The sequence below is a fragment of the Apostichopus japonicus genome, chromosome 10, assembly GCF_037975245.1.
Source record: "Apostichopus japonicus isolate 1M-3 chromosome 10, ASM3797524v1, whole genome shotgun sequence".
Classification (NCBI taxonomy): Eukaryota; Metazoa; Echinodermata; class Holothuroidea; order Aspidochirotida; family Stichopodidae; genus Apostichopus; species Apostichopus japonicus.
The window spans coordinates 2,239,781-2,264,775 of record NC_092570.1 but is presented as its reverse complement, the minus strand read 5'-3'; the positions used below and the strand labels follow the sequence as shown (position 1 = coordinate 2,264,775).

The 24,995-nt window shown below is 38.4% G+C and overlaps 1 protein-coding gene across 5 annotated transcripts in view; it reads right to left on the bottom strand.

Annotated features, from left to right (window-relative positions):
• Nucleotides 1-24,599, bottom strand: part of LOC139974753 (alpha-(1,3)-fucosyltransferase 7-like) — a 56,166-nt gene extending 31,567 nt beyond the window's left edge. Inside the window, exon 1 of one of the 5 annotated variants that reach the window (XM_071982148.1) lies at nt 24,576-24,599. Coding sequence is in view for 2 of the 5 variants with exons in the window: in XM_071982144.1 (XP_071838245.1) it covers nt 4,521-4,643 (123 nt within the window). In the remaining 3 variants the exon portion in view is untranslated. Of the gene's footprint in view, nt 1-4,520; nt 5,031-11,148; nt 11,623-14,239; nt 15,412-24,575 lie in introns of those variants that run through there. The other 4 variants (XM_071982145.1, XM_071982146.1, XM_071982149.1 and 1 more) reach the window with 4 other exon arrangements.
• Between the last annotated feature and the right edge of the window lie 396 nt (nt 24,600-24,995).

The following is a 24,995-nucleotide window of genomic DNA, read 5'->3' as shown; positions in this document are numbered from 1 at the left end:
TATGGTTTTTAATACTGTACAGTATGGCTCAACAAGCCATGCACCTGTCAAGGCACTGCAGTGTCGAAAGCAGGATACATATTAAAGGCATTGAAGACTCGCCCCAAACCGCTTGCCGTGCTCTGAAAAAGTTAACTTTCCGTTGCTTGCAAATGACGTTTTCTTCTTGTTGCTACAAAATGCAGGCAGTAATGAAACGTGATACCTTGTTATCTTTAGACCTGAGATGTCCACGCTGCTATACACTGTCTTGTGGGTATTGAACGTCGCTGTATGTACTGACTGTACACTAGTGTCTAATTACGGACGGTAGCAAGCTGTGTGTGTATTTTCTGGGATCTCTGGTGGTGTCTAACACTTCTGTTACACCTCACTAGGCCAGATTACCTGCATGAGACGTTTCTTTGAGCGTGAGTCTTCACACCCTTTAAATTTTCCATAACATGTTGTGTGCTATGGAAATTATAGTACAGTAAAATGCCTAGAAAATAACTTCAGTATTGGATACACGGAACAAATGGCTGGTGATCAGTATTTTGATCCCTCTTTGGTTTGCCGAAAAGGAAAACTTTAGGTCGAGTCGCTCTTACTGGCCTTTCAAAATTGTGAGGGGGGGGGGGCGTGACTGCAAAGTTGGCAATGACTATATAACACAGAGTTGCTAATTACCAATCTGGTTAGATTCATCCAACACAGCAGCATAAATAAACGTTGTATTGAAAGCCTAACCCAAAGTGAATTAATCAGGTCACATATCCGGAGTCTTTGCATACTGAATTCTTCAATACCGCCCTCATTATCTTTCGGGAACATTTCATACTGTAGTTTTGATTTTTACATTTGGAGATTCAATGTGACACAAGAGGGTCCCTCAAAAGTTCCACCCAAGAGGGTAATTTTGACCAAACCTCGATCATCAACCAAATTATCAAAATGTGTGCATGAATGTCCGCATTATAATTGAATTATTTGTCAATTCTTTTTTTGTTAAGGAACGTTTATCCTCTTTTGTGAAAATTAACCTACTTCTGGACTTGACCTGCAACTATCATTCAGTTATCAGTTACCATGGATATATGTACTGTACTGTACTCTATTGTACCGTACAGTAAACGAATCGGCGTATTTATAATTCTGAGCTACCTGTAAGCTTTTGAGTGGGATAATCGCCCAAATTGTAATAACAGTGCACTTTGATTAGTTGAGTTGAGTTTCTTTTTTGAACTTTCATAGGATATGAGGCAGTCTTGATTTTTCCTGTCAAACTTATCGAAGAAAGTCCTCAACAAACAGATTTCCGTAGGCAATTATTTTTACAAAGTACATTTTATTGCTGCACTCCTGAGTCCAGTGCAATTTGAAGATAACAAATGTATGTGAAGTACTCTAAATTGCTAAGGGATTACCATCTTCATGAAAAAAATTAAAATAAAACAAAATAGCTGAGCACTACATATCCATACATTTGTGTACCCATTGGGCCATATTGCAATTCGGTATATGATGAAGCTTTAACTATACTTACCAGGGTCCATGATATCCGACCGTAGATTTGTGATGTAAAGTGATGTATTTGATGTGTGTGTGATGACTGTACAATGAAATGGATAAAGCAATGAAGTGAACTACTAAAGATCTGCTTTATTGGCTCCAATTATAGCACGCTATAGCTAGGAAAGTTTTGTGATTACGTAATCGACCTGCCACGGTCGTAAATCCACCTCAGGCTGTACAACTAGCCTGCATAGTTTCTTAACACCTTCTTTCTGTAAAAAACTGTGTGGAAACACTTTCATGTCTACAGTGTAGTTAATAATACAGTGTTCACACAGGCAGGCGTTGCAGACTAATTGGAAAAAAAGAGGTCATTTTACGACCAATTAAGGCAGGGCGATTACGTAATCAAAAGAAGCTTTTTCATCTTAGCGTGCTATAGTTGGGGTCTATACAGCAGACCTTTAAACAACAACAGGGTCAACCCTGAGAATATCTATGTACAGTACATGCAAAATATTGTACAGTAGTGTTCTTTACACTACTTTCTGTACTGCATATTTTCAATACCACAACCGATATAAAATCAGAGTTTAAAGTGAGAAATACAAAAAGAAGGAAACATCACACAAAATATGCTGTATTTCATCTTTCCATACTAATTCACAATGGAGAAAAAAGTCACTTCATAGGTATGGATAAATGTACACATGCATAGAGCTACACAATTTATGTAAGAGTACTGTACTAGTCAACCAATAGGTATGATGAAAAGTATGTACAACAATACAAATACTGTACTACCATCCTTCATGGTTTCAATAACAGTGACCGTTAAACCTACTAAATACTTGGACAAATATAGTAGGTCATGGAAAGATTATTGGGGCAGATTAAAAGGGTTAGATATCCAATATCAGTGACCAATTACTATTATGTGGAAATTTTAGCATTGAGGATTCCATTACAAACTGAAGATATCTCATCTATGTAAACAGGTATACTGTAGTATTACCATATCTTCACACAATAGTATAGGATGAGAAATCAGAAATATCTAGACCGGTGCTGCGGCCGAGAGGATAAAGGCGGTGGGATTTGAAACAATGAGGGCCTAACAATCAGGAGGTTCAGGGTTCATAGAAAAGTGGTTTTTCATCCAAGAGCAATCTACGGTTTTGCCATCTAAAATGACTTTCTAAACTGAAAAGAATATTCCAAAGTTAAATGTTGAATAGAAATTAAGCCACCCAAGGTGAAAGTTGTAATCCATAAGCCCTTTCCAGGGCTTTTCTGAAATTTGTGGTCGCTTTAATTGATTCTGTGAGTTTGTCAAAGGGAAATACATAAAACTGTTCACTTACAAAAAAAATGGAACTTCATTTAAGTGGCTTACAGTATCTGACAAACAATGATAAATGACGTTTCACTAAGCTAATTTTGGCAAAAATCATTTTATTAATTAAGAAATTAATGATCAAAAGTATCCAAACATTAATCTGTGCTGAAGACTGATTTCATTTGTGTATTCTGCTACACCATGCCTCTTGATTTTAAACAGGCCGATGACATAATGCACTTTAACGCATATTCAGTACCAACGTAGCTCTCTCCTTTATAAAAGAACAGCTGATCGTTGATGTGACTAGCAGACTAGTGACAACAGCAGTAAATGTACAAAACTGAAACACAAATTCATATATCATCATAACTAAGTGATCATATTGTTATCAGGAAGTAGTTTCCACATCAAGTGGTCTCCCAAAAGATATGATTACAGTAAACTTATCAACTTTTAGTTGTAACCAGGATATCCCTATCAATAACCATTAAACTAACTGACTTTACTATCTACTGCACTGTACGACCAAGTCTTTCTTTTGGGAGGGGCGTGCCTTCATGTAGCTATAGAGCAAGTCATTACCAACCACAACAACAACATGCAGGTATTGTCATGGTTAAATGCCACATATACTGTAGAGCGCTTACAGTGCTATGTTCTGTGCGTACTGCATGCTGGTAGTGTCTGAGCAAGCTGACAAGGGTTTTAAAGGAATCATTGGAAAGTGTTACTTTTCACACATTTCATGGTTTTAATAGGGTACTTTTTTTACCAAATCTAAAGTGTTGGGTACTGTACCTGAAAATTAGGCTATTCATAACATAGATCATATTTTGCAAAAGTTTACAATATGGAACCTGAATGGTTACAGGTGTACCTGTGGAAAAGCAAAACTGGTGACAATTAAGTGTAGAACACAGAGCTCCCAAGTGACCCACATTTCACAGGTTTGACCGACATTTAGACAACCACACCCACTCCAAAAATCCTGCACTTCAATTTTCCTTGAACAAATATAAAGTTGCACAAAAATATAACTTTGAATAAGCAATGATCCAATTTTCACTTCAATTTCACGTAATAACTCTGTAATTTGCTACCGGGAAAGCACTCCTAGATAGTCGCACCATCAAAACTTCCACGATTTTGGTCTGTCAAAAATCCTCAATAACCAGTATGCCTCCATGATGCACGTAGCTAGCATCATGAGAATTCAGAAGCTATGACACCAAACAGTATATCAACAATAACTAAAAACGGTGAGCAGATATAACTTGTCAGTAAGCCTTAAAGTTCAGAGAAAATGTCGTCTATCTACCAAAATTTCAGACAGCCCCTCCCCTTGTACCCCTCCCCCAGACTGGAGATATACAAACAGACAGATCAGTGATGGACCACCATATTACTTTTTGAAACTTGGGAGGTATGATAGCATATGTCATCAATGACTGGACATGGTACAGTAAGCTATTCACTTCATAGGATACTAACTCTTGTGTTGCTGAGACTGGATACCCTTACACAGTTTATGGGACCTAACTGCAGGGTTCCCATTCTGAAGCAAATCTATGGTTGCTGTTGATGATACACAAAATGGATGACCGAATCGATTGCATGGCTGCTATTTCATGCAAAAAGTTCTGTCAACAACACTTTCAACTTCATACAATACTAAGTCACTAACCTCATGTTGCTGAGCCTGGAAACTCTGACATAATTTCAGGAACCTAGAGCACCCATTCTGAGGCAAATGATAGACGGCTTTGTCCTTGCTGACCTTTGACTTTGTGTCAAACTTAGCTTCCATTTCCCTTTGGTTTCCTTCAGTACTGGATAGTATGTGTACCTTCCTGTGACCATCTACTCCCCCCTACAGTTCCTGTACTATAAACAACCTCTCATGGTACTAAAGAGGTCAGTATAGAATTTATGGCTGGAACCGAACTGTTTGAAGCAAATACCATAAAACACCAGCTCATGGCCACAAATAATCTTCAAGTTATGTACTGTTACAAGTAACACACTGTGCGTGCTGTTCTGTACACAAATAGATACACCACTTTATATACAAACCACCTGTACAGAATACCAGTATACCAACTAACACAAGCATTTACGCATTTCCCGCAAAGCTATTGGAGGGACTAGTATGAGAGCAAAGAAAATGCAAAGAGTTCCACAGACAGCCAATAACACCCTTCGACAGCAGCGACAAAGTATCATAATAATATCACATCCTGGCGGTTAGATAAGGTGCAGGATGAACTATCGATGATGCGACTGAATGACGAGAATGATAATAGCAGAGGATTTCCTGCCCAATCTATACTTGAAACTGACCCAAGCAATGTCTGTTAAATGGGATAAAAAGCCATGGGATCAGGGATAATCCTTTCAATGTAATGAATGAAACTTTGAAATAAATTGCAAAGAATTTAAGCTCAGAGAAATTAATTTATTTGTACTGATATTCCATGTAGTATATTGTGTTGTACATACCAGAATGGTCAAATCAAAATTGATATAGGCAAAACTGAAAAAATTGTATCCAACATTATTTTGTTCACAGAACCTTCTTCTCTCTTTTTTGTTCTTTTCTCTCTTGATTGTACATCAAACTGGGAGTCATCAAAATTACTTTGCAAAATGCAAACAAACCATTATTCCCTGATAAGACATCAGAGAGGAACAACATTTGTAACAAAGTCATTTTCCGTGTGGTACTGTAGTCTCCCCGTGGAAAATATTCAGCTGTTGTTGCAAGGGGTTGAACTTTAGGCCTTGCACTATCTATAATCCTATATATATCCTTGAAATTTCTATAAGCCCAACGCAGTTTAAAATATTAACGGGGCACCTGAAGGTCATAGTTACCTAAAACTCAAGAGTTCTCTTTACTTTTACGTTAAAAAGAAGGCTGAGGCTCACTAAACAAGCACACTGAAGCTAGGCCTAGGGTATGCTAAAGTAACAGTGTAGGCTGACTGTAACATTTAAGCATACAGCATGCCTTGCCATACTTAAGCTTAATTCATATCCAATTCAAATTGAATATTCCTTGCGTAGCTACGGATGTCGTTCCTCATCACTAAAGTATAGCTCTAATTAGTACCACTTATATTTTGGCAAACGGTTTCAAAGTCTTTATTGACTGTTAAACAGCCTTTCGGGTTGAAAGAAGCTTCAAAAAATTATCCACTTCGTGGCAACAAATACACTCCACCTCCGCATTAAATCGCACAGTTGCTACATGAACCTCTTCTTCCCTGTTTACTCTTATGTTTTCCTTGCCTGTAAATACTCTGCTGTGAAGATCGGATCAAAATCATAAAGCTGCAGCCCTGCCATTGAACCTTCTTTGATTTCTTTCGTTTTTGTTGAGAAATTTGAATGAAATTGTTGTTTACCGATTGTGCTTTAGTGCAGCATTTGTATGGAGAAAGCACTAAGTACTGCTCGATTGAGTTGTTCCTCTCTGACATCACCAAGATGGAATTCCAGACGTATTGCGCAATCAATGGTGGCTTACTGTGTACTGTGGTGAGGCCTTAGGAGCCTATTTTCAAAGTGAGCTTATTCAGTCATACAGGAAGCAGTTAACTTAAAAATCGAATATTAGAGTTTTAGGTTACTGATTACTGAATAATATAAATTGTCTTTGATCCCTGCCTTCATTATTCCTTTAAATTTATGGTCATCCCGAATCGCCTGGCTGCCTGGCAAACAACATTACGACCCCTTTTGTTATTCCTCAGCAGCTTGACACGGGTGGAATCACATGTTGAAAGCCGATGTCCTGTATCTAGTTAAATGTAAATATTATGTAAATTTGCAAGTGAGGATTATATGAGCTAGTTTAAAAGAAGTATCATTACTGAAATGACACCTGAAATTTCAAGAACCAAAAGTTTCTCATCAGAGTCATCACCATATAATGTTTTGAATTGTAGATGTGGTTGATCTGAAATTGTCCCCCCAAGTTGCCAAGTATTGACATTGGATAGACCATTGTAGAAGTCAAGTAAAGGTTATTCTATTATTCCCCCTCTGGTTTCGAAGAATGTAATGAATAATAGTGACTACACTGTTATTCACCCTGCTGCTTTCCAAGTGAATAGCCATGACATCATTTTATATACATCTATTCATATATTCATACGGACATTACATGAGCTGCCACATCAAGGTTGACTAAATTCCGTGTATATATGTTGGCAGAATTTAAGTATTTTCAAAATGTTCAGAGAGCTTTTGGAATTTTTTTTTTTTTACGCAAAGTTTTCGAGAAAGACAATGTTTGCTTTATACTGCTTTATCAGAATTTAAATTCTATATAACTTAATATAAATTTAATGGTTTGAGCATTTACATATATGACCATACTTTCTGGTCTACCTAGCCTCACACACTAGTAACATTCTTTCAACTGCACTGCCCTCAATGACCCTTCAAGAAGCCATTGCCAGTTCTATTCTGTTGTATATATACAGGAGACAGGTAAAAGAAGAATAAAGTAAATTACTTTTGTCACAGTCAACTTTGGTGAGAACCATCCGATTTGATTGCAAGCCAATGAAAAATAGGTTGCGAATGTTCAAAATGATAAAGTCTGATGCAAGAGGAAGTGGGTGGTGACCTAGAAGTGGGTTAATGGGGGGTACAGTGCTAGAATTATGGAGGTTATAGATTGGAGTGCATACCGTATATGCAGAGAACGGACAAAACAAGAGTAGAAAAGTACATCCATCATTAATGTTGTAAAATGAGCAAGCACTGCACAAAGATGAATCATAAACTGTAATTCAGTAGAAAATAGAGGAAGGTAGATGGGAATGTGCATTGGAGGGAGGTAAGGGAGGAGCTAAGTAAATGTTTTGTCTCTAGATAATATCATATGCCTCTGTCTAGGTGTAACCCTAAGGGATGGGGTTGGGGAAGGGTGTGGGGCTAATCTTCAGGGCAGCCAACCTCTGATCTGCAAGTTCTGTGCAGATATTTGAACTGCATGAATCATGGCTAACTATAATACTGTAATTATAAACAGAAAGTACAGAATGGCTGTTATCAGCTAGGGTGTCCTGTGGTTATTCTTTACAATGATCATTACATCCACAAGCCTAGATATTAAACCAAATATTTTGTTTGTTTGAAATAATAGCAATCCACATGATGTAATGTTAATATCATATTACAGTGACTGTAGTGTGCTGGTAGTAATTTTAAACATGTACACAATGAAACAAATACGGCATTTACACCCTACAGTCTGTATATGTTCAAAACTAGTCTGCCGTAATGTTCATCAAACTATTCTATCAGATTTCCTGTTAATCTTTGGTACTGTATGTATATTTTAGGTCCATGCAGGTATGACAGTATCAATGTTTGACACACTCATGTACATCTATGAATGTATGTCATGATCACACTTACATATTATAATATGAGAAACTGATATGGTTGTTGACTTTTCCTATAACACATCTCAATTTTTTTGGTTTTCGATATCAGCGAAACAGTTTGCTCTCCGTAATATAGTGCTATCTTTGGAAAAGTGTTTCATCTAATCTGCACAAAGTTGCTCCTTCTAAATACAATTTTCTGTTCCTTTTCACTCTGGACAATTACTTTAGCACTAATAAACTGCCTAATTCTTAATTGTTACTGTCCCCTTGGCATCTCTGTCCTTTTTTATTATCCAGCCTGTATTCCACCTACAAAATACTTTACTGAACGGAACTTCCCATAGTTCAAAATTGTCTATATTCTCTTCCGTAGAACTTTGTGTACCAGTACCACCATTTTGCATCTATTTTGATACCAATACATATTTCTTTATGTTCCTTTATCATATCCCTGATAGAACCTGTAAAGCTTGACCTCCTTGAGACTGGCGCCTTCGATTCTAAAGCCGAGGAAATCTACCAGGAAAGAAGGATATCAATCAATGGCTGTTCTTAGTCATTTATGCTATATTTGTGTTGGAGGTTAATTCTATTCAAAGCTTGAAATAATTTCATTGCATCTTGTTCCAATTCATAACATTTTTATTGGTTTTATGTATGAATTAATTGGTTTGAAATCTACTATTAAGTTTTTGTGTTTTGTTTATCTCTTTGCTTGTTTAAAGGGTGTGAAGACTCGCACAAAAAAGAAACGTCTAATGCCAGTAATCTGACCTAGTTTCGTATGAGGTGTAACAGAAGTGTTAGACACCACCATCGATCCCAGAAAATACGCACACAGCTTGCTACCTTCGGTAATTAGACACTAGTGTACAGTCAATACATACAGGTGCGGTCCGTCAATACCCACAGCACAGTGTACAAACGACACAGTGATCTCAGGTCCAGCTAAAGATAACAAGGTATCGCGTTTCATTAGTGTCTGAATTTTGTAGCAACAAGCAGAAAACTTAACTTGCAAGCAACGGAAAGTTAACTTTTTCAGAGCGGGGCACGTGGTTTGGGGAGAGTCTGCAATGCCTAGCATTCACTAAACATTTGTTATCACAATACCCACGATGAACTCCGTGTTATTGCATTCAACAGCCTGGGCAACACAAAAGGCATCAAGGACACATGAAAATCTAATAAAGCAACTATTGTTAAGAAGAGATCTGACACCCAAACACACAGCTGGTTTGAAAATTTACAAATAAAAAAATAGGGTTACATATCTCTTGAATCTCTTCACAACATACACAGTATGCATCAAATCATAGGCTTGAAAGATTCTGGACATGTTGCTAATTGTTTTCTGATCATCTGTGTATTATGTTTATGTCACAAAGTTGTTTCATCGAGAGCACTGTTAATATCAACTTCATCAGCCCACCATTGGGTCCATCGGGGCGGCAGGCTACTAGCAGGCCAAGTATGACAGACCATTCTTTATAACATTTAGACAATAGACAGTACTGTAAATGTACAGTACAGTATAACCATAGATATGTACAAGCTTCTCAAGCAAATTCATAATCGTGTGAAAGTATAAAAGAGCTTGCCAAGCTCCTGAGAAAATGTTTGAGTTTATATCTATCTTAAATTTGAACATACATGTATCCCTTTAATTTGGTTCCTTTCTCCACTCGTGATTCTACTTGTTTGTCCTTATTCTCAGAGTTGGCATCTCTGAGACAAACTGCTAATATCCTAACAAATCAATGAAAATTCCAATGGAATGTTAACAAGTGGCTTTTGAGAATAATCTCATGAATTTAGGTTTTTGGATATCAGCTAGAGTTAATCCACCAACAAATTTATTCAAAGCCAACAAGAGCTTTGAAATTCTAAATTTGTGAAGACATAGCATACAAAGAACCCTCCATGTCAGGGTCTTCAAGGACACGTGTAAACACTTTGATTTGCACTTTACCCTGTGTAGTTGTGTAGTTCACTATACCAGTCAAACACTATACCAGTCAAACACTATACCGTAACCAAGGGATCCAAAAAATTGACTTTCTACTTGCAAAGTCCTTCTTGAGGAATGGTGATACACACCCGACGCTGATCACACAGTCACATTCTCATGCAAGGGGACTGGGCTTGAGAGCGGATCAGTCGGTCTGTTGTAAGGTTTTTCATGCCCAGGATCTTTCCTGGGTGACTTTTCTTAAAATGTACCAGTGAAACACTATTCCGTAACCAAGGGTTGCAAAGAATTGACTTTCTACTGTACTTTCAAAGCCCAAGGTTTCTACAGTAATGTATCGCTGATGCATATGGACAAATTATGAGAAAAACAATATATATAGGCTACTGTATATGGGTCATTCGAAATTACCAAAAGTAATCGGTTAATTAAAAAAGCCAACTCAAGGCCTGGGAAAAGTGGGGGCATAAGTGCTCCCTGTATTCCTGCCACTGATGCCAAAGAAAGACAGGGCACAGAATCAATGGGACCTTGTTCATTAAAATGGCAACGTGAAAATTAAAGCAATCTTATTTGTTCTGTGCTATGTGCCTATCTTCCTCCTTTTGGGAAATTTGCTGCCCATTGATAAGCTTAAAGGGAGAAATCTCCCACCCCACTGCATCCCACCCCTCATAACCCCCACCCCCCTCTTTTCCCTCGACCCCATCTATTTGTATAGTAAATTTGTCTTTCGTTAGTATTATACGTCTATTTAACTCCGATTTTGCTAGGGTCCCACAAAGGGTCAGAAGCAATTAAGCCCTTGACTCCACACCCTCTTTGGCAGGGGAAGTACTTGCCAGTCTTAGCTATACAATGGTTAGGCAACTCAACCAATTCTACACTAGCAGTTTCATGAATTTCATGGTTCTCTGAAATAATAATCAACTTACCTCTTTCAATAAATTGATTTAAGTCCCAACAGACTTTCTTAGCTCACGTCCGTACACAAGGTGCTTTCCAGTTGATCAGGAAAAAATTCACTTGGTATCCGTACATGCTTGGTTATTAGATCTAACTTATGTGATTATCAACTTCAAAATGCGAAAACTTACAAACACAGAGCTTAGGATTTAGGCAACGTTTTCTAATGATTACACCTGTAGGACCTAGGCTAGGTTGTCAATTAGGCGACGTTGTAAGTTGTAACGTACCTATACAGCAGACAACTGATTGGGTGCAGACGATCCTATGTACGTGTGGTCGGGTAACTTAAGTTTCTTGTTAACGCTATGCGGTAACCTTGAGTCGTTGTAGAAGAGTTTGAACTTCTACATACTAACGAGTTACGAAACTCTTGGACAATCTTCAATAGCATAGTTGAATGCTATTACTAATTGTAGTTTCAATGGTAAGTTCTATATGACCTATGACCTTTATGACCGTTGTTTGTTTTGGTGAAGAAATTATGGATTGGAACTATAATTACAATGTTCTACAGTATAGAGTATAGACTGTCTGTAGAATCATGTGCAGTAAAAGACTGTCATTAATTAAACAGCATAGGCATACCCCGAATTTTTATACATTCATTCGTCATGATCGCGAAAGATGTGTTTCATTTCGCGCTATAGGTTATAACCATCAATTCATATTGAACAATTTAATACTTCGACACCATGCATCAGATGAACTTCTGACAAATTCCGTTTAACCCAGTCCCAACTTACAGAAAACTAAAAGCAGTTAAACATTATTAACATTTCATAGAAAGTAGAAGCTAGTTCCGTTCCTACAAATGTCTTTGCAATAAAAAAAAAAATCATACTATCATACTACTATCATATAAATAATCATAATCAACTGGCGGCGCCTTGAACCAGTGGCGACGCCAAGGGGCCGCGTGGCCTGGGGGGGGGGGGCATGTACGTGCCCTCCTAAAAGCGTGCCCCCCAGTTCCCCATCCCCAGATGCGATTTGCAGTGTTAAAAAAATATTCAAACAAACTTTATCTGCCTAAATTAAAATCATAAATATCGGAAAGACTATATAAGCCCGAACAATTCCTGAAAATAAAGTTACTTCAAGTTGCAAAATATAGCACCAGATTGCATCTAAGGACCCTTAATTAATCATAAATTTCCTCAAGGGGGGGGGGGGACACCTCCCCCAGGACGGCGTTCATAAATATATCGCCCTCCCCCAAGATTGAAATGTCAGGCGACGCCACTGCTTTGAACTGCAACGATTCCGAGCCAGTAAGGACGGAAAGCTAATCCGCCCCTGATAGCAATGAAGACGTGCATGGTGGTGACACACACGATAAAGGAAATGTCGAGTTGTATGTAGGTGAGGGGGGGGGCGGGTCTCAATTGTCGGTCCGCGGGCCGGAATTCGGCTCGCGAAAGATTTCAGTCCGACCCGCGTGAATCAAATCGAACCCACCATCTTGCATGAATTGAGTATGTGGACCGTTACTGCCAATTACACTTGAACACTTTATCTGCCTATATAGATCTACCATTCATTGCTCAATTTAGGTATAGTGAGACTGATTCTGTCCCTTGGCTCGTTTCTTCCTGCAAATTTGTCTGGCCCTATACTGTAGGCTGTAGACACATGATATTTGCGTTAATTATCATACATGGTATATTTTGCCCTGGTTGTACTATACTAGTGCTGAAACATGTTATTTTTCGGCCGATGATATGAAAAATGCATGCAATCAAAAGCGTCAAAACAAACTTAATAGTCGCCCCCAATTTCTCTCATCCATGAAGTGAAGTTTGATCTATGACCTTCGATGGTGGCCAACTTTATTCAATATTCACGCTGCAGTGACGTAACACACTTTGCTATATGGACACACACAGATGGAACAATTATAGTTAGTTAATATGCATGACATCGAGTTATGAAACAAACGTCCAGAGAATAATAGCGGTAAAATTCACTCAAGCATTATCTCTGAAGGCCAAGACCTTGACTAACAAACGATTTTTATCTCTCTTTTTGTACCCCCTTCTATCTCCGTACGGCTGTAGGGATGCTGTGTGATTGTGAATGGAGTAACATGGCAAATTTTAGCATGGTAAAAGTTGCTAGGAGTTTTCAAAAGTAGTTTTCCCTAAGATAGGCTGTGATTCCCGAATTACCGAAGTGTGCGCGCGTATAACTACATTTACACTGTACAAAAATTATGCATATACGGTGGCCATTATTGGAATTTCTAGCATATTTGAAGGCAATATGCTGATGGTATTTAAAAGCCCTTTTTGATGATTGCCGCTAGGACTTGACAGCCACAAGTTAGTTGGTAAATGTTGAGTGTTTACTGTATATTTGTTTAATGGACTCATAAACACGGACCGAGTCCAAATTCCAGTCCACAGAAGAAGAAAATAGGACTTGGCAACGAGAACGTTAAGAGTTTCGGCAATATTCTTACCTGAGTACTGTATACATCAATTGCGAAGTAGATTGAAACGATTGTGCAATTTATATATATATATATATATATATATATATATATATATATATATATATATATATATATATACATATATATATATATATATATATATATATATATATATATATACATATATATATATATATACATATATATATATATATATATATATATATATATATATATATATATATATATATACCGATATTTATAGATTTTCTGTATAACCTGATATATACCCATTGGATGCCATTCATTCAATAAAGTTAATTCCGATTATGGGCAGAAGTGGGGGTTCTGTGAGGTATCTCCTCATATCCCCTATCACCACCACTACCCCGCCCCCCCCCCCCACCCCAATCTCTTGGCAAGGAAAATCAGTGATATAGCGTCTACTCGCTATAGATATCCTCCTCTGTGTATATCGAAACTTCAAAAGATCAATATAAGCTTTGACAATGGTCAACAAACGACACTACCAATTATTCGTGTTCAACGCTCTCCGTATAGACGGAATACACAAATAACTATATTATTAGAGGTTTTTACGATAAAGGGAAAGATTTTCTTACCCAATTGAGCAAACATCTCAAACCGAGATTTTCAGCGTTTTCTTCTTGGTCTGCCATTTTGTCGCCAAATGAGTGAGGTTCTTCACTGGTGTACAAATGTTTGTACGTAAACCTTGTTACAGCGTTCGCGTTCTTTTTTATTTTTTGCAATAGTCCACCCTATACAGGCCTCTGTCATTTGTCACCTTCACAATTATTTTCTTTTCAGCCGTCTTTTCCTGATATGAATTATTATCTTTTTTCAGTAAATACATTGAATCTTCCACAAATCGTCATGCGTGACATGATGCATGCGATTGCAATAGTTCAGTCAAAACAGCTTTAATTGTTCTGTATGCGGACTGAACTTCCTTTTGCACTTTGGTATATAGTTTTCACTCCAATCGCATTATCAACCTTTGTCGCTTCGATGAAAGAAAAATCAGAATACAGAAGTCCGTGGAGTTTATATTTATGATGGTATTACATTGGTCTGCTATAACGTGGCTTAAATCCTTGAGCGGAAAAAAAGCTTTTGCTTTTGCACTAGACGAGTCGAGGAATGCTTGAAACTGATGACGACAAATTTGATTCTTGTGGCTAGTGTCCAAAAGTTAACAACAACGTTTGTATTCAACGAATGTTTATTCTAAGAAACTTCACCGTAGCTACATATATATAAATATATATAGCCTATGAATAGCGTGAGTTTCTATTATCACTTTACGTATTGTATGAACTTGGTCCTTCTGGTGTACACATTGTACACATTTATTTCCTTTCTATCTCGGTTTCTCCTTTCTTTTCCTTTTGTGTCTGGTCTTTGTCTTTCCTATTTCTTTTCTTTCCTGTCAATGAGAACAAGTTGGAACCCGGTCGTCAACTTGCATCTGCGGAAACATTTCTTCAATGTCTAAAAAATAAAGTGTCGTCTGACGGCTTCCTATTGGCTGATTGTATAGACTACTAAGCGCTGTATGATGATGGCCGTTGTCGTGGATTAAACCGATTATGCAGTCAATCACAGAAAGTACATATATACTCAAATCAAATCCAAAACTATAGATGGCGTTATTATTCAGTTTTATTTAAACGATGTAGCCTTTATGCCGCCTGTTTGCCATCAGGGCAAAAGAGAGAGGCCAAAAATATATTTGAAACTGTTCTACCGCACTTTACAACGTAATGATGAAACTGTAGTGGAACTGACAGTGGCGCGCGAGTTTACACTGTCGTCCTTTCAACAAAGAACACTCATTTGTGTAAAGTATGCATTCAATTGATCTATCCATGCAAAGGGATTTAACAGTGCCTTATCAATCGCTAAATGCTTGATTTGTACTCCGCCCTTAATGTGTACATCTCTGATTATGACGTAACCAAGGATCGGCTTTGGGATATACAAACAGTACACAATAGACCATCGTGCATTGTTTCAACAATTGTTTTTAGTATAAATAGTGTTGTTCCTCTTCTCATGTAGATGTACCAGGGTTTGCATACTTGAAAAGCAACTTTTTAGTTGATTTTGTGTGACACACCTAGCCTCGGGCGGATGGAAGAGGATGAAAGGTGCATGAACGCTCGGTTGAAGTTTTACTGAATGATAACATATTTTATTATTGAGCAAAATCAACTCCTAACCGGCAAACACTACAAAAAATATAAATTGAGGCTACTTACAATGTAGCCTAACTCGTCCAGTTTTCGAATATGGAACATACTTTAGGGATTTGCATAATTATCGAATATTACCCAGAGCGGTTCGACAGCCAGCTCGGGCCCCTCGGATGATTAAGTCATCAGGCCTTTTCCACTCTTCATGTTTCGTAAAGTATCTCGTGGGGAACGAGACTACACAATTACGGGTTCCAAAATTCCCCGGGCCCTCCAAATTTCGCAACCCCCCTCCCCGGCCCCCGGTCTCCCCCCCCCCTCATTCACCCGGGCCTCGGGCTGTCGGGTTTTTCCCCGGATCAGACCTGAACATTACACAAATACTCTGATTGAGCAGAAGAGGAGTGTAACTATAGGTTCTATATACAGCGCAGCGCACATACTTCCTTTAAAAATCAGCGGAATAATATTTTATGATAGCACACAGGGAGTGACTTAGGCCTATTCGAGAACATTTGCCATCATATAAAGGAGCCTTGACTTATAACCTAACACTGAATAAACATGTCTTATTTGTATATGTCTGAGTAGGGTTTACACAGTGGTATTTGCCCGTTGGGATGAAAAGAACTTTTCTAGGTGAAGTATTACACATTAAAGAATTCAACCTGAGCGGATGTTTGCACTTTTCATCCAATCTATATTGAAGCTTGTACGTAAACGGTCGCAGCCTGGCTCGGTATAGTTAGAGATGTGTAAGATGTTCAGAACTTGCAACGAGTGGACGAATGAGCTATATATATAGTGCTGAGTCAGTGGATGGTTAGATGGACCAGGGGTATGAGCCGGGGGGGGGGCACTGGGGGAACGTGCCCCCACTTTTTTCCAAATAGCAAATGTGCCCTACTGGCAAATAAAATGTGCCCCTTTGATGAAGAACTGTCTTTTGAATATCTTAGGCCTTTGTTAATTTAATTTTTTTTTTTTTAATTATTTATTTTTAGTCTGTACATGCTGTTTAAAATGGCATCTCATATCTATTTATAGCATGGTTAACAATAAACGATCTCAATAAATAAGATAGATAGCATACTAACACATCATATATATTTAAGTGATATGGCCGGTGTGTATCGGTTTAAAGCATAACGAGTGGTGGTTGTGGAATGAGAAAGTACCCCTCTGATGTTGTGCCCCCCCCCCCCATTTTTGGAAGCTTCCTATCCCCCTGAGATGGACGAACGGCCGGGGGGGGGGAACGAACGGACGGACGGGCGGACTGGGTAGCTGGCTGAATTTAGAAATAGAGGATATGATAATATTCCTCGCTGTATTACGAATCGCATTGAGATAACGTATCTTATCAAGTTGAAATGGTTGTCTGAGAATGAGAAGAGATTAATGTGTCTAGTCTGTTTCCTCTTAGAATATATAAGTTCTCAGCGGAGATGCTGCAGCGGTTGCTCAAACGTAAGCCCATCGTCATATACTTTCGACGATTCCTGACTGTGGTTAGGATCACCTTAACACTATGCCTATACATGCTGGGACGATTATCCTAATGACTGAAATATTATACATCATGATAATAGCGAGAGAAAGTAGGCATTAAAACTCCCTGGCCACGTGGTATTATATCTGTAATGCGTATCAGTATATAAGCTGTAGCTATATCTGTAACGTACACGATACGTTTGTATTAGATAGTTACACTGCTTAAAGGTAGTCTGTATAGGGCCCAAGTTATAGCAAGCTATAATTGCTAGAAGTTTCCAAAAAGTAAGTTCCTGGAGGTCTTTACACTCTAAATTGTTCTCAGACTTGTTTAAGGGACACACAAGATGACTGAATATCCCAGGGAGGAAAATTTCCTCGAAGGTTGTAATGAAAACAGTTTAAGAATTTTGACCAAAGTTAACCATATTTGAATATCTAGCACAGTTGGGGCCAAGTTTCATAAATTTTGATATTGAATATATACATTATATGATTTACATATAGTTATGGCCCGGGTGAACCAGTCATATTTTGTAGATACAGAACGTATGTATTGCGCTCACACTTTCATTGAGGTAACAAAGTCTTGGCTTTGAGTACAGACTTTCTGTATGTTGCCGACTTTGCGATCCGCGTTTATAATCATTACCGGCTTGGCAACCCGCGGTCCTCCTCACAACTTTGCAAGGTCGGCAAAAATTTACTTCATCGTTTTCCCTTTCGGAAAACCAAAAAGGAATCAAATTTTTACTTCATTATTTTGAATTAAAACTTCATCAGCCAAACTAGAGGCTAAAAAGTATTATGGGATAAAATATAGCATCGACAAAATGTATCAAAAGGAACTTAAAAGGCAGCGTTATGTGAATTTCATCCCTATAGGTAGTGCAGTATGGTTATGTAATTGGAGTAATTGATTCAAGCACATGCAGCTGCGTTCAGACGAAATCAGCGTCAAATGATGCGTTTGGATTTATGAAAAGGTAGCACAGATGATGTTGTCTCTGGGAATCTGTCTGAGAAACATCTTGTTAGTATATTAGCCATTTCCTGGGTGAGAATGGTTGCGACTCATGATTCACTTTCGTCATTTTGACGTCGCTGGCGCGTATCACTTTCTCCACTTTTCCTTTTTGTATTTTTGGAAGTGGGGGGGGGGGGCTTCATTTAAGTCCCCATAGTGTGTGAATTCGATGTTATTTGGGAAAGGGAGGGGTGTGTGGGAGGGGGAAGAGAACCAGAAGTTATGAGACGTCTACATGGCTTACATGTTATACCACACTTGCACTAGTTAAACTTATACTTAACAAATGTAGTTAAAATTATTGAAACGATATCATCATTTTGCATCTATAAGACCCTTACACCAAACAATAAATTCTCAAAGAATCCAGGATTGACATTAAAGAACAACTATGTTAACACCCCTACTCCACCACCACCCCCACACCCCGACGAAACAAAATTAATGGATTTCTGGTGCCGGGTCTGATTGGGTACGGTTTGATTCTCACATCAGTAAATGTAGCTTTTAAACAGCGTCTTAATTTTCCTTCAAGTAAATTATGAAAATGAGAATGCACAATTATTTTTAGCCCCACAATTTCCCATGCCTCCTACAGTTGACCACTGCCCTGGGCTTTACCACTTAACAACCCCCCCCCCACCCTCCTGTTAGAGACAGCTGTCACCTGTCACCTCCATAGGTGCCTTATTATAGTTAATTTGAGAGGTGTCCTGTGAATACATACGTCATTGTTTGGTCACAGTGACCAACTTATACAACCCTGCAGCCCAGAATACAACCTCAAAATGTAAATTCTCTCACGAAATGTTCCGACGCCCTAATGTGACTTCCTGCAGGTGTTAAGATTTATCGAAGAAAAACTCTGATAACTTTGAAGTTGAAGTTTTCAATAGTTCCCATGGCTATATAGGAAGCCAAAAGAAGCTATTTTGGAACCCTTTAACCCTGTGTTCATCGTGGATGAACACCTGCTTATATCAAGCCTTCTCTTTGCGATGAGTGCTCAAAGAGTTACTATAGGCGTATACAATTATCGCACCCATTCCTGCTTATGGGACCACACCACTTAACGTCCCACTCCTACGAACGCGGGTGTACCCGAGAATCTGACCACTTTCTCCAGATGCTGAAGAATCGAAAGGAAACTCAATCGCCATTTGCTAATTCGAAAACCAGACATACCAAAATCCCCGGAAGATTCCCCTCAGCAAAACACTGACCTATATCGCATTTTGATTACGTCAAAACGATCTTGTTCCGTCTGGGATTCGGAACCGGGAACCTAAAGGTATGGCCAGACACACTCACTGACACAGCACGCGCCTTCGAATTCACCATACTGTTAACTTGTTGTGCCCTTTGACCATAAGCAGTGATAGGGTCCGGATAGGGGTGATGATTATTATGGGGTGAATCTTTTCATTTGGGGGGGGGGGGGTCATAATTTTTATACTCACCTCGACGTGAAGTATGCTTAAGGCATTGAAGACTCGCCCCAAACCGCGTGCCGCACTCTGAAAAAGTTAACTTTCCGTTGCTTGCAAGTGAAGTTTTCTTCTTGTCGCTACAAAATGCAGACAGTATAATGAAACGTGATACCTTGTTATATTTTATCTAGACCTGAGATGTCCATCGCTGCTATGTACACTGTGTTGTGGGTATTGACCGTAGCTGTATGTATTGACTGTACACTAGTGTCTAATTACCGACGGTAGCAAGCTGTGTGTGTACTTTCTGGGATCGATGGTGGTGTCTAACACTTCCGTTACACCTCATTCGAAACTAGGTCAGATTACCGACATGAGACGTTTCTTTGTGCGCGAGTCTTCACACCCTTTAAGGTGCGTTCTTTGGTTTGCCCAAATTTGAGCGTGTTCGATACAGAATTTTACGGTGTTGGAGGGTAGGCGAGTGGGCGGGACGATGACTGTTAAGGGATGATGGCATATCCCTTTTCCTTAGCTTCACCATACTCAGCATTAAAATACCATCGATAGATAGTTTCCCTAGATGAAAATGCTAAGTAATGAAAAGTAAGAGTTAAGTTTTGTATGACATTACTACATATACTATTATTTCTGTGGAAATGTTGAGGTAGCTCCCCACCAACTTCCCCTCCTCCCTCTGGCATATCGGTGGCCCTGATCAAGCCATGTCTTTGTTTTTTAATTTATGGAAAAAAAGGTATATCACTAGAGTAATTGTGCATAATTGACAGGCCTTTTACGGTACCAACGAAATGTTTATGACGTCACAGATAACAGGGTATATCTATAATATAGTAACTGAGTATTTTTTTCAACAAAATGACACTTTTTTATTTGATAACATAGACGTTTCTTAATTTTTTCGACAGCATAACATGTTTTATTTCATTTTTGATTTTTCAAGACAATACTTTCTCAATGCCATAAAGTGTTTATTTTTAATCACAAAATGAAAACAAAAATGGTACTGCGTATAACCAAAAGAGGCACGTCTAATTTATGCAAACGATCGCTTTTTAGTTTTTTAGTTTTAGCGAATCTTGAGGGGAGGTGGGTGGGTAGGTGGTAGTGCGCGGGTCCCATATGTCCCCGACTTGTCACCCTGTAAATTTACACATATCTACAGGAACAAAATTACCTGCGCCCGTGAAGAGATACAAGGGGCACGGGTAAACTGGAAGATTCACTATACAGGCGAAAGAATGTGTGAAGAAAGATATATTATATACCCATGACACTTTAACAACTAAATTTATGATTTTTTAAATGTTTAATATGACCTTCTATTTTGCACCATTTTTCGACTACATTCTTTTTTAATGTTTTTTTTTATCATGCATGCTTGTTATTTTTAGGGAGGTTTGTTATGATTGCTGCAACGTAACTTCCCAACGACACAGTAAAACGAACGTGGATTCATATTTCTGAATTTCTTCAAGTCATGTCTTACGAAGAGGTATGTTGATGCATATTGTTGTGCCCGATTGCAACGGTGCACTTCCCCATGGAAAACCTTTATACCTGTTAACAGGAGGGCGTTGTGGTCAAGTGGTTAAGGCAGTGGACTTGTGATCTAAGGATTACAGGTTCGAGCCCTGACCAGATCATTACGTTGTGTTCTTGGGCAAGGCGCTTTATCTCCATTGCCTCTCTTCACCCAGGTGTATAAATGGGGACCTGCGAGGTAACTTGTAAATATAGTTGCGTGCGCCGGTTTGTGGCTGCACCCTATGGGAAGTCCCCCCGGGGGACACGTGGTTGTGGTGCACTGTGGTGCCCCAGGAGAGATTGATTGAATTGTGCACACTTTGGTGTGTGGGTGTGACAAGTTACCAATGACCAGGGGTTAAGTTGTAAAGTCGTGTGAGGAGGCATTAGCCTCATACAAGACTGTAAACCTTCAACTTAACTTAACTTAACAGCTGGTTAATCTTTCGGTCGATTTAAAAGTTTTCGAAAGGCTGATGGTTGATTGCCTCCTCTGGTTTATTATCAATATTTTTTCTGTAGATGTCCATGCATGCATTCAACCTGAAATTGTACGAGGTTTGCTCTCCAGTTTCTGAGTTTTTATTACTACAATTAATCAAAACAGATTTTATTTCCACCATATCCATTCATATATACTTAGTTCTTGGATGGGGCATTCTCAAATTGCATTAAGCAGCAAGACATTGTAACAATATGAAATATAAAGTTGGCAGAATTTCTCGTCAACCAACTTTGTCTTGAAAGTGACAGTAAATACTTCGAAAACTATAATACAGACGAACTAATTCATACCGAAGTACCGGGTACCCATCAATATAAAGAAAAATCTATAGCGAATGATGGTGAAAAAAATTGTAAAAATAGCGAAGGAAGTTCTCACGTTATGTGTAAACATGAGATCTTTCTTTTTCTCGCAAAAACAATAATTTATATGTAAATAAATAAATAATGAAAATGATGACACCCTACCATCCGAGGATACTCTCCCCTTCTTAATAGTTTTAGATTAATTAAGTGAAAGATGCGGGTTTTATTTCACATTAAATGGCCCTGCTATGACGCTTTGAAAGGTCAGCGTTATTCTTAGTCTTATTCGTCTTCTTTCGAAGTTGCCTTTTCCGGCTCGCTTGCTTTTTATTCAATGAAATATATATATTTTGCTGTATGAGAGCTTGTTAAAGCAATTCATTGGCTCATCCTGGTATGTTTACCCATGCTCCGACCAAATATATAGTGTCTATGTACATAGGAATACCTACATAGTTCCGGATTACATACTACGCTAGTGAGACAAGCGCCTATCGTGGGCCCCAACCCAGTAATCCCCTCCACCCGCCCTAGGTCCAGAAAATATCTGAGAACACTTCCAGAGAAGACGTAAGATATATAAGTTTCTGTTTTGGGGTTGTGCGTGCAAAAACGGCGCGGCTTGGTCGATGGGAGGAGATGGATAGAGGTATAGCATATGGTCGTAAGCTAGCAGCGTATTCGGCGCCTCTGGCAAATTTCACAATGTATGCACAATACACCAGTCAGTACATACATGAAACGTCATATTACATTGGATACACGATATATGTCAAACTGTCTGAAAAATACGTCAATATATTCTTAACCAACGACTTTGCGCATAAAGCTTAATCTATTAATTTATTCATATGTTATTTTCAGCTTTTTTTATTTTGATAACATTATTTCATATCTTGGTTATTAATTACGTCCGCTGCGATTTAATTTTCAATCAACGTGATCATATGCAGTTCAAATTGAACTCGGCAGATGTACAGCATTCGAAACTATCCAAAAGAATACACCGCTTTAAATTCACTGATCTTTTTTTTTCTTTGTCGGAAGATTATTTTCAAGATTGGTTCGTCAAACAATTTATTGGGGCGTAAACGGATACTTTGGGAGTCGTTCACCTCATATTTTATGTTTAAACTATCTTGTATAGCGGATAGGCTTTCTGGGTCGGGTCGTTACATCTTCTCCCGTTAAAGTATCCTTTTTTTCCTACGTTTGGCAAACAATATGACCAAAATTATCCAATTTTAATTAAGATAATATATAAAAAAGATTAAATTGCTCAAGTTGTGGTCAACCCCTTTGTTTTACCAAACTTTATGTTAGCCTAATTTGGCAAATCAGATATACATGAATGCATGCACTATAGTACAACCGTTTGGAAATAGCAAACCACGTGAAACCTTCCAGAAGGACTTAGTTTTTAAAGGTTTTTAAAAGCAAAAAAAGTTTACATAGGCCTAACTGATGGCTAAGAGGCGAGTATATGGATAGAAAATCATGATTGGTCGATCGATTGGCTGATTGAACGATTGATCGTTAAATCAATGAGTGATTGATCAATCAGATTTGGTATAGTTTATAAAACTGATGGCAAAGAGGGGAATTCCTGATGGGTACATAATATCCAATTCATTGATTGATTGACTGAGTGTAACTGATCAATTGATATTTGTTGGACCAATTTATTTATTGGTCTATCGATTGGTTGGCTGATTGAACGAATTATGATTGGTTGTTTGTATCATGTACGATTGATTGATTGATTGAATGATTTTTGATTGATTCATTGATTGACCGACGTTTGCGTTGTGCTTACAGTATGATCCACATGTGTATAGTTAATGTGTGTTTATATATTGTGCGTGCCGTATGTTGCATACATGGTTAAGATCTTGTTCTTATTAATATCGAAATATCTGAAATTATTATAAAAAGCAACAAGGATTCAAAGAATCATATACTACATGTGTCTATGATTCATCTCAGATTTCATTCCAACGCCCCCCCCCCCCACTCCCATTCCCCGGAGATCGGAGGCCTTGGGCCCATCTGGTTAGCTAGCCAAGTCCACGATATAATCAACTACGAAAGGTGAATATTGTGTTCAAAGTAGTCTCACGTGTTACATGCAAGACTAGATTCGCTTCATTGTCTACCAAATTGAATAAAATTATGACATTAACGATGAAGTATAAAAATTACATTAACTTCGCGAAAGACAAAGCATCCTCGCCTCGGCTTTCATTCTTGGCGAACATTCTTAATTTTAAACAATGGAGAGAGATAGAAAAAAAACAGGGGGAAAATCAAAAGTTTCAAGAACCTTTAGTGGCGCTATATGACATTACAGATGTACAACTATATATATATAGACACTCCGATATTTAAAACTAAGAATATATCTCTCAAAACGGAGCAAAATTTTTCTTACCTGTTTGGGGGTGAGTTGTTTTTCACAAAGATCTCTCTCTCTCTCTCCCTGATATTATGCTATAGATGATGGTTGGATTAACTTTGTGTCTCCTTTGAAATCCATGTAGCTAGCCATCTCCGCATCCGTCGCTCTCACTGTCTCTCTTTCATCTATTTTATCTACAGTTTCCTCCTTCAATGCATCAAGTCTCGCAAATACAAATATTACATCTGAGGGTTGTAAAATATGAAAATTAAACACCGGTAATAAATACTTGGAAAAATTACAGTAAACAGTCTGAAAAGTCTGGTCTAGTTTCCGACGGGACGGAAACTCTGGTTTCCCGTTTTCAGTTCGTAGACCTGCACCGGCCATCCCTTAGACTAGACAGGAGTATAAACCTTCCCGCTATAGAACGTGAGCTGGCGGTTTATCACA